We start from the raw sequence: 14,508 nt of genomic DNA on the forward strand, positions 1-14,508 counted from the left end.
ATGTTTCTACTCTTCCTTTTTATAGTGTGATCTGTTTCTGTTCTCTTTATCTAAATTCTTACCCTGACTGAGCAACTGAAGCAATGCTTGATGAAGGCCTTTTATCTCTTGTTCTACCAAAAACCTTTTCTGCTATCTGAAGATTTGTTCTCAAAAATAAAATAAAATAATATATTTCAACTGCTGTCAGTCAGTTCTACCTACACAACTTCCTGCAAGAGTAGTGAAAAGACTAAATGCTGAAGAAGGAGAAAAAAAAAAAAAACTTACCTGCTCAAATTCATTAAAACTGCAATACAAATTTGTTGGCCAGACAAAATGAATAAATGTAATGAAATATTTAGTATTTTATAAAAAATTTAAAGTTACTATGAAAATTGTCTATGAAGTTGACTTCATATGCATATAATATAGGAGTAAATTAGAAGAGATAAATTGTATTGATCAATTTGTAATTTTTACATCTTACTCATGGCCATCATAAGTATTATACAAAATAATATTTAAAAAATTATTTTAGCATATGATTCATCTCCAGTGAAAGCTGTAACAATAGATGACATTTCAGCACCTTCTCCTGCACAGCATCCTCCTTCCTGTATTATTCATATTAGAAACCTGGTAAGACCTTTCACACTTCCACAATTAAAGGATCTGCTAAGTCAAACAGGAACTTTGGTAGAAGGGGGATTTTGGATTGACAAGATAAAATCAAAGTGCTTTGTTACAGTAAGTTGAGAAAAACTTTTCTACCTTTGATTTGAAATTGAGATGTTTTTATTTTAAATAGTTATATAATCAATTCTTAAGTTAAATTTTCTTTTTAACTGGTATCATCATTCTAAAAATACCTGGCCACATGAGATAATTTCAGATTGTTGGCACTTCATAAAATTGCAGAACCTCATAATTATACTAAGTAGACTTTTGTAATATGTGAAGTACATTTTAAAAACATATTGACATAAAAAATAATCCACCTTGAGAATCTGTGTATGCTTACTTAATCGAATTGTTTAAGATTAATTTTTATAACTTGGTTTTAATCCAATTACATATACTTAAGTCATATAACTAGGGAACTGTTTTTCTCTCATACACACAAAAACTTGTTAGAGAATTTTGAAATTTTTGTTTGAAATATTAGCCTCGTTATATTGATATTTGTGTTTAAAAAAAAAAAAAAAAACTTTGTTAAGTTTCTTGACATATAGGGATCTAAGACATGATAATTAATAAATAGCATAAAACTGATTACTTACATATAGTAAATCTTATTGTGAAATCTGGATGCAATGGATGTTGCAGGAAGAATCTTTCTTCTTTTTGCTGAAACTAATAATTTTGGCTAATTTCACTTATCAAATCAAAATTTCAAGGTTATGAAATATTGTAGCATTATCTCTAATATCTGGTTGTAAACATTGCAGTTACAGACCTCAGTGAAGTCTGTAACTGGAATATTAACTACTTGAATATTGAAGTTTTGCTTATCCTCTGATTTCAAACAGTTATCAAATTTCTTATCTGCTGGTATTGATACACCATAGCAAAATATTTTAATTCTCCCATATGGCTTAAAACTAACCCATCAACACTGAAAAAAAATAAGTTAAAAATGCCAAGAAATTATCTTCTTGGTTTCATCCTTTATCCAAGTCTAACAAAGTTTGTGCATGAAGTCACTTCATGACTGGGCTACTTGTATATAGAGGCTAATGACTTCACATCAGTTGCCTTAGTATCCCAGTTATGCATGATGGGAAAGGCCACTACCCAGACCTGTTTTCGATTTTTATTGAGGTCTCATCAGTAGAAGCCAGACCCAGAAGTGATACCAAGGTTGAAGTAATGCAGAAGGTATATTTCCATACAAAATACTCTGGATTAGAGATAGATGTTGAAAGTTTTTCGACTTGGTTATACTATAAAGATAGCCAAGAAATTATATTCTTGGTTTCATATTTTTTCTAAGTCGTGAAGTGACTTCACGTGCAACCTTTGTTTACTTACACTTGGATAAAGAATGAAACAAAGAATATAATTTCTTGACATCTTTAACTTAAAGATATCAAGAAATTATATACTTGGTTTAATCCTTTATCCAAGTGTAAGCAAACAAAAGTTTGCATCTGAAGTATTTTCAGGACTGGGGCAGCTCGTGGTAAGGGTAGTATGACTTCACATCACTTGCCTTAGTATCCCATAATGCAAAGCACATCTCCTTGCAGACATGTATAAGTGATGTGTCATACCACCTTTACCACGAGTTGCCCTAGTCCTGAAAATACTTCAGTTGCAAACTTTGTTTGGTTACACTTCGATAAAGGATTAAATCAAGTATATAATTTCTTGGTATCTTTAACTTATAACCAAGTGGATAAACTTTCAGCAACTAGCTATCTCTAATCCAGAGTATTATTATAATAAGGTGTGACACCTTTTGGCAACTTGTATATGAAAATATGACTTCTGCATTACTTCAACCTTGGTATCACCTCTGGGTCTGGCTCCCACTGATGACACTGGGTAGTGATCCTTCCCATAATGCATAGCATTATACATGTCTGCAAGGAAATGGGCTTTGCATTATGGGATACTAAGGCAAGTGATGTGAAGTCATATCAACTTTACCATGAGTTGCCCCAGTCCTGAAAGTACTTTGGGCGCAAACTTTGTTTGCTTACACTTTGGATAAAGAATTAAACCAAGTATATAATTTCTTGGTATCTTTAATTTATAGTATAACCAAGTGGAAAAACTTTAAACACTGAAAATATTTTAATAACGAGATATTGCCATCTACTTTCTTATAGTATTTAAGTAATGATTGGAATAATTAAAGTGTAGTATTGAGAGGAGCCTTTAAAGGAATGCAGAGACTCCTCACCTTCTCATGGTGCATCCTGTTGGGTATTTACCTGGATACTGAACGAATGAGGATGGGCTGGCAATTTGGGATTTAGCCGACCAAATTATATTCTTATTGCCTTAAACCGATATAGAAAATTATGGTACAACATGACAAAATTTAATGTCAGCTGGGGCGTCGCCTGGTTAAACAAGGCCACTGTTGTTTTCGCCAGGGAACCAGGGTGAACATAGAAAAGTCGGCTACTGGAACAAATCTGAAAGCACACCCCAACTCAACATCACCAGAGTTAAAGATCGGTACTATCAAAATAAGAAGCCTGAATGGCAAAGAAATGGAACTAGCTGAAGAATTACATAAGTACCAGATCGACATAATAAGGGTGACTGAAACAAAAAAGACAAAAACTGGTGAGATCTTTCTAAGCAATAAATACAAAATGTTATATTCAGGCAATGACAATTGAGCAAAAGAAGGAGTAGCCATAGTATTCAACACAAAATACGAGGCTAATCTTCTTGAATGGCAGTCAGTCTCAAGTAGAGTAATGTGGGCAAATATGAGAATGGGGAACTGGACAATGAGACTTATTTGTGCCTATGGTCCCACAGAAGGTTCTACTGAGGTAGAAGTGGAGGAATTTTTTTATGCTTTAGAAAATGCAACTGACACATTGAAGTGGAGGAATTTTTTATGCTGTAGAAAAAGCAACTGACACATATGATAAAGGAAAAGTTAGTCCTTGTTGGGGATCTAAATAGCAGACTAGGAAATGAATGTCAGACATACAAAAATATTTTGGGAAAATTTGGAGAAAAGAGCAAAGCTAATAATAATAATGGCAAATACCTGTTTGTTTTCTGCTCAGCACATGGACTGGTTATTACTAACACCATGTTCCAACATAAAAATGTGCACAAATTCACACGGGGAGAAGAGGCAAGGAATAAGAAAAGTCTCTTTGACTGTTATTGTTGATACTGATGTTTTCTCCTTAGTGCAGGACACTACAGTGGATTTGAAATTGCAAGTGATCACTATTTAGTCTTGAGCAGGATAAAATTGCATTTCATATTGAAAAGAATAACATGTAAGAAAGTTTTAAAGTGAATAAATGTTGAGCAGCTCTCAGATGTGAACTATAGACTAAAATACGCAAAGATTATTGAAGAAAAAATGATAGAGTTTGAGAACAGGAACCAAACTTGGAGATTCAGTGGCAAGCCTTGGAGGAAAACCCTGATTGATTCAGCCAGAGAGGCACGTGGTGAGGGTGTCTGCAAGGATAGGAAAATCAGAACTCCATGGTGGACACAGGCAGTTAAAGAGGCAGTGAAGGAAAAGAAGAAAGCATATCAAAAGTTCCTGGCAAATAAGTCAGCTTTCTCTTAGAGAATACAGAGACAAATGTAAGGAAGCAAAACACTGTGTAAAACTAGCTAAACAAAAGTCATGGGAGGACTTTGGCAAGAAAATAGAAAATAAATATCAAGAAGGTGGTAATATATTCTGGAGGTTGTTGAAGAAGCTTAGGAATGCAGGAAAGAGTGCTGTAAAAGGAGTTAGAGATGATAAAGGTGACATGAAAACAGGAGAAAAAGATATCCTTGACGTATGGAGTAATTACTTCGAAAAATTGCTAAATGAAACAAGCAGTGATAGCACAGTGGTAAAAAAACACTCAATAGGCATGCAATCAGGAATACATATCCATATTTGAAGTAGAAAAAGCCATCAAAGGCTTGAAATGTGGAAAGGCAGCAGGAGTAGACCAGAAATGCTGAAGTATGGTGGTATAAAGTCTTACAGTGGCTGCACCGCATAGTTCAGAGAGCCTGGAACAGAGGGACGAATTCCCGATTATTGGAGTAGAGCTCTAATTTTACCCATATATAAAAAGGGAAATAAAATTGAATGTGAGAATTACAGACTTATTTCCTTACTGAGTGTTCCTGGCAAGATCTGTGCAAGTGTACTTGAGAAACAGTTGAGAAGAATTGTGGAAGAGAAGCTTGGTGAAGAACAAGCTGGATTCAGGCCAATAACAGATAATTATATTATCTGTTTTATTTAATTTTTTGTATATTCCTTGTCAATGTTTGTAGAAGTCATTTTCTTCTTTTCCTTCTTCAGAGACATACCCTCCAACAAATGTTAAATTTGCTTTATTTAATTTTAATATCACTTCTAATATTCTTTCATTCCAGTATACATAATGAGTTATTTTTGCTTTGATTTAGGAATACAAATCATTATGCTTTTATGAGTAGACAAAAAAATACTTTTGCATGTATTTTTTTGTCTACTCCAATTTCTTTATTATTATTATGCGACACCTCCAGGGAGTCTAAGGACTCATTGAGGGAAGCAGCTACTCTACAACTCTCCATTCACCACTAAATCCATCCACTTTTTTCATTTTTCTTCAATTAAAATTTTATCTAATTCTTTGTGCTCTGCTTCTAATGTTTCATTTGGTATATTTCATCACTTTTTTCTTTTCCCAAAGTTTGTTAACCTTTTCCCATGTTATCTGTTGGATTTAGATTTCTTTTTAGACTTGAATGTAATATATGCTTCCCTATGTAAGTTACTAGCATACCATTGATATCTTAGTGGTGGGATTACCACCTTAATAAGGCTTGCCTCCTTTAGTGGGTAGTGGAAACTGCATCCCTCACACTTGAATTGCTCTAATAACATAGAGGAAGGAGTAAGAGGTAGGAGAAAGTAGCAGAAGAAAGAGTTTTCTTCCTTTTGTTACTGTCTTCATCCTCATGTTCTCGATCTCTCCTCATATCCACATTCCACAGTTCTGATATCATTTTGAACACTCTCCTTTGCACTCTCTCTCTCTCTCTCTTTCTTTCTCCATTATATCGACAACACCATGAAAACACCAGTAGACCAGTATACTTTGCACGGTAGTGCAGATACATATCAAGGTCTTATAAAGAGGCAAATTATATTTTTATCCCTACATGTCAATGTTTGTTTCAAAATTGTAATTGTCCTCTGAGTTGTATTTGCAATCTTTGTTAAATGTCCCACGAACCTCCACTTCCTATTTACTGAAACCAAAATCCCCAGGAGCCTGATCAGTTTTTTCTAGCGCAATCCCGCCAATGTAATATGCCATTAGATATCTTATTACACCAAAGTGCATAACTCTACATTTAATGCTCGTAGACAGGCTTATATGTTGGTTATGCATTTCTAAATCACTTAAGGAATTGAACAATGTAGATCCGAATATAAATTAAATTACCCTTTAATAAATATTTCCGATATTTTGGCGTCACGTTGCCATTTTCATAAGAAACTTACAAAAAGGCACGTGCACGCAGGCACTACAACACAGTAACTGAGAATGAAGAGATAAAGCTATTGTTCTCCTAGAAGTCCTGATGGTGCCCTCTAGTGGGCTAAGTAGGTGTTCTTGGTCGTTGGGCTAAAGGTCTGCTGATGTATGCCTCCCAAATTTGGGGCAGTCGCATACAACCAAATTTGTTCAGGTTTAGAGAGTTTCTTAGGGCTGAGGCTGATTCCATAAATAGTCTTTCGAATTTCTATTTGCTACGGTGTATTACTGTAGCTTTCTTCCACCATATTCTGTGGCGTGTATCCAGAGCATGGTCTGCAAGACCAGAATGGCTGTACTTGTGAAACCAGATGTGGTCCTTGTGTTCAGAAATTCTGATATTCGCTGTCCTGCCTGTTTGGCCAAAGTAAGACAGTTTACAACTGCATGGGACCTGGTATACACCAGGTAGGTCTAGGGGAAGTGGTTGGTCTTTGGTGGAGCGGATAAGGGATGCCAATTTTCTGTAAGGCCTGTAACGGGGTGAGGTCATGTTTTTTTAAAATTTTGGTAATTTTTTCCGAGGTGCCTCGGATGTAGGGAATGGTGATGGATTTAGAGTAATCTTTATTGTGGAGGGGGCTGTGGTTTGTAGGTTTTAATATTTTTTGGACTTTTTTTGGGGGGGGGGATAGCCATTGGCTGAGAAAGTGTTGAGGATGCGATTTAGTTCAGTGTTTAGGGCCATGTCGTTAGAACAGATTAGTTTAGCTCTATTGTATAGTGTTTTCACCATGCCATATTGTTATGTGGGGGGTGGATTGTTGGTGAATGTATCTGCCTATACAGGTGGGTTTTCTATAAACTGAGAAAACCTGAGAAAATTGGTTCCATCAGGCTGGCGCATGACTAGTGTGTCTAGGAAAGGGAGACTGTTGTTTTCCTCTTTTTCCAGGGTGAACTTGATTCTGGAGTGTTGGTTGTTTAAGTGTCTTAAGAAGGAGAGGAGTGTTTCAGAGCCATATGGCCAAATAGCAAACACATCATCAACGTAGCGAAGCCATATGGTTGATTTTTGTGGGGCAGAGTCTAAGGCTTTTTGTTCAAAGGTCTCCATAAAGAAATTGGCCAAGGGTGGGGAGAGTGGTGAACCCATGGCTGTCCCCTCTATTTGTTTGTAGAATTTTCCTTGCCAAACAAAATAGCATGAGTTCATTGTGAACTGAAATAGGGCTGAGATATCGGGAGAAAATTTAGCTTGGATTAGCTCTAAAGTTTCCTTGAGTGGGACATTGAATAAGGAGGAGACGTCAAAGCTGACCATTATTTCACTATGTTGGAGTGTAAGGTTTTCTTTGCTGGCTTTGAAGTGGACTGAGTTTTTTTGTGTGTGATAGTGTGTTGTCAGTATAGTGTGTGAGCTCTTTGGCCAAATGTTTAGCTAATTTGTATGTGGGGGAATCAATGCCATCCACTATGGGATGTAATGGCACATTTTCTTTATGTATTTTTGGGAGTCCGTAAATATGGGGGGGGGTATATAGTTAAATGGCTTTAATCTGTTGGTAACTTCTACAGGCCAAGAAGTGACTTTCTTAAGGAGCCTGTGAAGTTTTCTAATTTGTGAGTTGTTGGGATTGTATTCGATAGGGAGGTAAGTAGCCCGATCTAATAGAAGAGCATTAAGCTTACCTTTGTTGTCCTTTTGGTTAAGTACTTCAGTTGCATTTCCCTTATCCGCTTTGGTGATAACTAATTCTTTGTTATTCCTCATTTCCTGTAGAGCTTTAAATTCTTTGTTGGAAATGTTGGTTTTGGTGGTCATGCTTTGGAGAGGACACAAGCTACATCTAGTCTTATACTGTTGGCGATTTGATGTGGAAGGTGGCAGCTTCCGTGTTCGATCTCATAATATCCTCACTAGGTATTTTTCTGGGAGCAATGGCGAAGTTGTTGCCACGTGAAAGCTTCAAGTGATTCAGGCTTCGGGGTGACTGAAGAAAGGTTGATTACGGTGTTGGTAGCAAGTTTTGGATTGACAGTAGAATTCTTTTTTAATTTTTCGAATTTTTTTCATCTGTCGGCATCGTATTTTTTCAAATTCTTTGTCTGCAGCGGTACACAAGGCGTCATGTAAAATAAACCACAGTTCGTGATTTAAAGTGCACGAAAACTCATCTTCGAAGGCACGAATAGCTTCGTTAATTTCCATGTGATCGTAAATTAACGATCATAAAATCGTAAAGTGCGATCGTATCTTCGCTAAGAGAAACCGCCACACGGTTTCTCTTAGTGGAGATACGATCGCATTGAAGGTCAGCCAATACGGTAAAATGAAGTTGAAGCTGTCTAGACAATTAAATCGTCTAACTTTCCTGAAACACTGCCGGGATAATAAGGTAATCCCGAACTGTCTAAAATTCAAGCACAGTTTTGTTTCACAAAAAGCTCTCTATGTATATAACCGCACTAGCTACGCATTGCTTCACGAACAAATCACTGCCACCCGGTTTATCTTAGCGGAAATTAGCGAAGCTATTCGTGCCTTCGAAGATGAGCTTTCGTGCACTTTAAATCACGAACTGTGGTCTATTTAACATGACGTCTCGTGTACCGCTGCAGAAAGAATTTGAAAAAATACGAGGCCGACAGATGAAAAGAATTCTACTGTCAATCCAAAACTTGCTACCAACACCTTAATCAACCTTTCTTCGGTTACCCTGAAGCCTGAGGCACTCAACGCACTTTCACGTGGCCACAACTTCACCATTGCTCCCAGAAAAATACCTAGTGAGGATATTATGAGATCGAACACGGAAGCCACCACCTTCCACATCAAATCGCCAACAGTGTAAGACTGGATGTAGCTTGTGTCCTCTCCAAAACAAGACCACCAAAAACCAACATATCCGACAAGGAATTTAAAGCTCTACAGGAAATGAGGAATAATTAAGAATTAGTTATCACCAAAGCAGATAAGGGAAATGCAACTGAAGTACTTAACCAAAAGGACTACAAAGGTAAGCTTAATGCTCTTCAATTAGATCGGGCTACTTACCTCCCTATCGAATACAACCCCAACAACTCACAAATTAGAAAACTTCACAGGCTCCTGTAGAAGTTACCAACAGATTAAAGCCGTTTAACTCTATACCCTTCCGTATTTACGGACTCCCAAAAATACATAAAGAAAATGTGCCATTATGTCCCATAGAGGATGGCATTGATTCCACAAATTAGCTAAATTTTGGCCAAAGAGCTCACACACTATACTGCAACACACCATCACACATAAAAAAAAACTCAGCCCACTTCAAAGCCAGCATAGAAAACCTTACACTCCAACATAATGGTCAGTTTTGATGTCCCCTCCTTATTCATAAATGTCCCAGTCAAGGAAACTTTAGAGCCAATCCAAGCTAAATTTTCTCCTGATATCTCAGCCCTATTTCAGTTCACAATGAACTCAGGCTATTTCGTTTGGCAGGGAAAATTCTACAAACAAATAGAGGGGACAGCCATGGGTTCACTACTCTCCCCACCCTTGGCCAATTTCTTTATGGAGACCTTTGAACAAAAGGCCTTTGCCTCTTCCCCACAAAAACCAACCATATGGCTTCGCTACGTTGATGATGTGTTTGCTATTTGGCCACATGCTCTGAAGCACTCCTCTCCTTCTTAAGACACTTAAACAACCAACACTCCAGAATCAAGTTCACCCTGGAAAAAGAGGAAAACAACAGTCTCCCTTTCCTAGACACACTAGTCACCCACCAGCCTGATGGAACCTTGGTTTTCTCAGTTTATAGACAACCCATCCATACAGGCAGATACATTCACCAACAATCCCTCCCCCCTCACAACAATATGGAGTGGTGAAAACACTATACAACAGGGCTAAACTAATATGTTCTAACGACATGGCCCTAAACACTGAACTAAATCGCATCCTCAACACTTTCTCAGCCAATGGCTACCCCCCCCCCCCCCACACACACAACAAAGATTACTCTAAATCCATCGCCATTCCCTACATCTGAGGCACTTCGGAAAAAATTACCAAAATTTTAAAAAAACATGACCTCACCTCCTGTTACAGGCCTTACAGAAAATTGGCATCCCTTATCCGCTCCACCAAAGACCAACCACTTCCCCTGGACCTACCTGGTGTATACCAGATCCCTTACAGTTGTAAACTGTCTTACTTTGGCCAATCAGGCAGGACAGCGAATATCAGAATTTCTGAACACAAGGACTACATCTGGTTTCACAAGTACAGCCATTCTGGTCTTGCAGACCATGCTCTGGATACACGCCATAGAATATGGTGGAAGAAAGCTACAGTAATACACCGTAGCAAATAGAAATTCGAAAGACTATTTATGGAATCAGCCTCAGCCCTAAGAAACTCTAAACCTGAACAAATTTGGTTGTATGCGACTGCCCCAAATTTGGGAGACATACATCAGCAGACCTTCAGCCCAACAGCCAACAACACCTACTTAGCCCACTAGAGGGCACCATCAGGACTTCTAGGAGAACAATAGTTTCATCTCTTCATTCTCAGTTACTGTGATGTAGTGCCTGCGTGCACGTGCCTTTTTGTAAGTTCCTTTTGAAAATGGCAACGTGACATTGCCGAAATATCGGAAATATTTATTAAAGTGTAATTTAATTTATATTCGGATCTACTTTGTTCAATTCCTGAAGTGATTTAGAAATCTACATTTAATAACATCGAACTGACAGCCATTTTCATATACTCACAGTTCCAAGCTGTTCAAATCATTCTCCAAGTGTTTTATAACAGTTATGTTACCAGTTAGCCTGTCTTTGCATTATCACAAACAATCAAATTCTTCCCAGTGTCATTAAACATAAAGATTGAATATCAGAGGAATAAGAAATGAACCATGTCATACACTTCTGGTCACTTTAAATCTTAAGCCTGTTCTATTATAAAATATTATGTTAATTAAATAAATATCTGTGCCATTGTTAAATAACGTTAATTATTTAAACTTTACTTAACTTTACTCTGTTCAAACTCACTAAGTTAAGATTATCAATTTCGAAACTTCTCAAAGTTAATCGTACTGTGACCAGTTTCTGTCCCTCGCCCTTGCTATTAAATAAACTTTGTATTACGAGTAAATTTAATGTGTGCAGTTCCCACTCTCATACAAATCGAATTAGAAAATTTATTTTTTTATCAACTGCACCATCTTATTAAATTTTGTTAGTAAGTTAGGCTTAACAAAAACAGGAATTAATCACTAAATATATCCAAATTTTCTATATGCAAGCCATGACTATTAGTATCTTATTATGCCTGCAGGCTTTTCTTTTTGGAGATAGTGCATTAGCCAATAGAACAGATCAGGTAGTTACAAAACAAAAACATTTATTTTACTAGACAAGAAGTACATTTATGCAAGAGAGATTTTGCACTTATCACACTTAACCCTTTTTCAAACAGGTAATGCAATCTGTATGACAAAGCTCCCATTTTACTGGGTAAACTCATTAACTATGTACATACTTGCACACTGCGGTAACAGATTAAATAATATCCTTCCTTCAAATACTGACATAAATATAGCCTAACTATATATCAATTCTCAATAGTACAGCTCCCTATATTCATTTAGTGCACATTCTTAACAGTCTTAACAGACTAGTTCTCTAATAATATTCTCACATTTCTGACTTAGTTACCACCTTATATACACGTTTTCTTGTAGGCCCATTCATGAACCTGAGATACGTTCTAATTACAAAAATATTTTTGTAATTAGTTAGAAAGTATCCCTACTTACATATTCACCATAAACAAAGTCCAAAATACAGCGTTCTTTTGGTAAACTTCCTGGCTGCTTGGACATCATAGGCGGTTGCTAGTAGATCTTTCCTCCGTGAAACAGTCAATATGGGATCAGTTGTAGATGCCACTGGGATTGCGTGTAACTTCTGAAGAAATCGGTATGTTGCGATCTGGAGGCGAAGGTCTTACAGCGTTCGACAGGAGAAGAGCCTTGGTCACGAGCGGGAAAAGCCCCTGGCAACAACCGAACCAAACAAAGAACTCTTAGAGAAGAGTTCACTTCCCTAATAGTTCTATGTAGAAATTGGCTAGAGAAGGGAAAGGGATGAACTAATAGCAGTATCACTCAGTTGTTTTTATATTTTTCCTTTTCATGTGAAATAACCAGTATGTACTATAAATATGAATAATTCAAATATGTCTGGAAGGAAGTAGTGTCAAAGCTATATAACTAAGAGGAGACCTCCACATAGCCTCTAAAGGAATGTGGAGAACCGATCAGGTCTTTTGACCTAATGTCCAATCCTCACCTTCTCGTTGTGCACCCTTTTGGGTGTCTACCTGGATACTGAACGAATGAGGATTGGCTGCCAATTTGGGATTTAGCCGACCAAATTGTATTCTTATTGGCTTAAACCAAAATTATGGTACAGCATGACAGAATTTCATGCTGGCTGGAGCATCGCCTGTTAAACAAGGCCCCTGTTGTTTTTGCCAGGGAACCAGGGCAATAAACAAATCTGAAAACACACCCCAACTCAACATCACCAAAGTTCAAGATTGGTACTATCAACATAAGAAGCCTGAATGGCAAAGAAATGGAACTAGCCGAAGAATTAGATAAGTACCAGATCGACATGATAGGGGTGACTGAAACAAAAAAGGCAAAAACTGGTGAGATATTTTTGAGCTATAAATACAAAATGTTATATTCAGACAATGACAATCAAGGAAAAGAAGGATTAGCCATAGTGTTCAACACAAAATACAAGGCCAATCTTCTTGAATGGCAGGCAGTCTCAAGTAGAATGATGTGCACATATATCAGAATGAGGAATTGGACGATGAGACATACTTGTGCCTGTGGTCCCACAGAAGGTTCTACTAAGGTAGTAGTGGAGGAATTTTTTGATGCTTTAGAGAAAGCAACTGACACAATGAAAAAGGAAAAGTTGGTCCTTGTTGGTGATCTAAATAACAGAGTAGGAAATGATTGTCAGACATACAAAAATATTTTGGGAAAATTTGGAGAAAAGAGCAAAGCTAATAATAATGGAAAATACTTGTTGGATTTCTGCTCAGGACATGGACTAGTTATTACTAACACCATGTTCCAACATAAAAGTGTGCACAAATTCACATTGGTAGAAGAGGCAAGGAATAAGAAAAGTCTCATTGACTATGTTATTGTTGATAGTGGTGTTTTCTCCCTGGTGCAGGACACCAGAGTGTAAAGATGATTTGAAATTGGAAGTGATCACTATTTCGTCTTGAGCAGGATAAAATTGAATTTCATATTGAAAATAATAACATGTAAGAAAGTTTTAAAGCGAATAAAAATTTAGCAGTTCTCAGGTGTGAACTGTAGACTAAAATACACAAAGATTATTGCAGAAAAAATGAAAGAATTTGAGAACAGGAACCAAACAGTGGAGATTCAGTGGCAAGCCTTGAAGAAAACCCTGATTGATTCAGCCAGAGAGGCATGTTGTGAGGTTGTGTGCAAGGATAGAAAAATCAGTACTTCATGGTGGACATAGAAAGTTAAGAGGCAGTGAAGGAAAAGAAGAAAGCATATTAAAAGTACCTGGCAAATAAGTCAGCTTGTGCTCTTAGAGAATACAGAGACAAATGTAAGAAAGCTAAACACTGTGTAAAACTAGCTAAACAAAAGTCATAGGAGGACTTTGGCAAGGACATAGAAAATAAATATCAAGAAGGTGGTAAGATATTCTGGAGGTTGTTGAAGAAGCTTAGAAATGAAGGAAAGAGTGCTGTAAAAGGAGTTTGGAGATGATAAAGGTGACATGAAAACTGGAGAATAAGATATCCTTGAAGTATGGAGTAATTACTTTGAGAAATTGCTAAATGAAGCAAGCAGTGACAGTTCAGTGGTAAAAAAACACTCAACAGGCATGCAGTCAGGAATACATATCCATGCTTGAAGTAGAAAAAAAACCATTAAAGGCTTGAAATGTGGAAAGGCAGCAGGAGCAGATGATATCCTACCAGAGATGCTGAAGTATGGTGGTATAAAAGTCTTACAGTGGCTGCACTGCATACTTCAGAAGGCCTGAACACAGGGACGAATTCTTGATGATTGGAGTTGAGCTGTGATAGTACCCATATATAAAAAGGGAAATAAAACTGAATGTGAGAATTACAGAGGTATTTCCTTACTGAATGTTCCTGGCAAGATCTATGCAGGTATATTTGAGAACTGGTTAAGCAGAATTGTGGAAGAAAAGCTTGGTGAAGAACAAGCTGGATACAGGCCAAATAGAGGCTGTC

General features: G+C 37.1%; 1 protein-coding gene across 4 annotated transcripts in view; it reads left to right on the forward strand.

The window, feature by feature from the left end:
- Positions 1-14,508, forward strand: part of Acn (apoptotic chromatin condensation inducer acinus) — a 229,813-nt gene that overhangs the window by 153,089 nt on the left and 62,216 nt on the right. For all 4 annotated transcript variants that reach the window (XR_016549792.1, XR_016549793.1, XM_090407980.1 and 1 more), the window contains exon 8: positions 521-729. Coding sequence is in view for 2 of the 4 variants with exons in the window: in XM_090407980.1 (XP_090264106.1) it covers positions 521-729 (209 nt within the window). In the remaining 2 variants the exon portion in view is untranslated. The remainder of the gene's footprint in view (positions 1-520; positions 730-14,508) is intronic.

Source organism: Typopeltis vanoorti, chromosome 18 (genome assembly GCF_054136105.1).
Source record: "Typopeltis vanoorti isolate ZY-2024b chromosome 18, IOZ_Tvanoo_1.0, whole genome shotgun sequence".
NCBI lineage: Eukaryota > Metazoa > Arthropoda > Arachnida > Uropygi > Thelyphonidae > Typopeltis > Typopeltis vanoorti.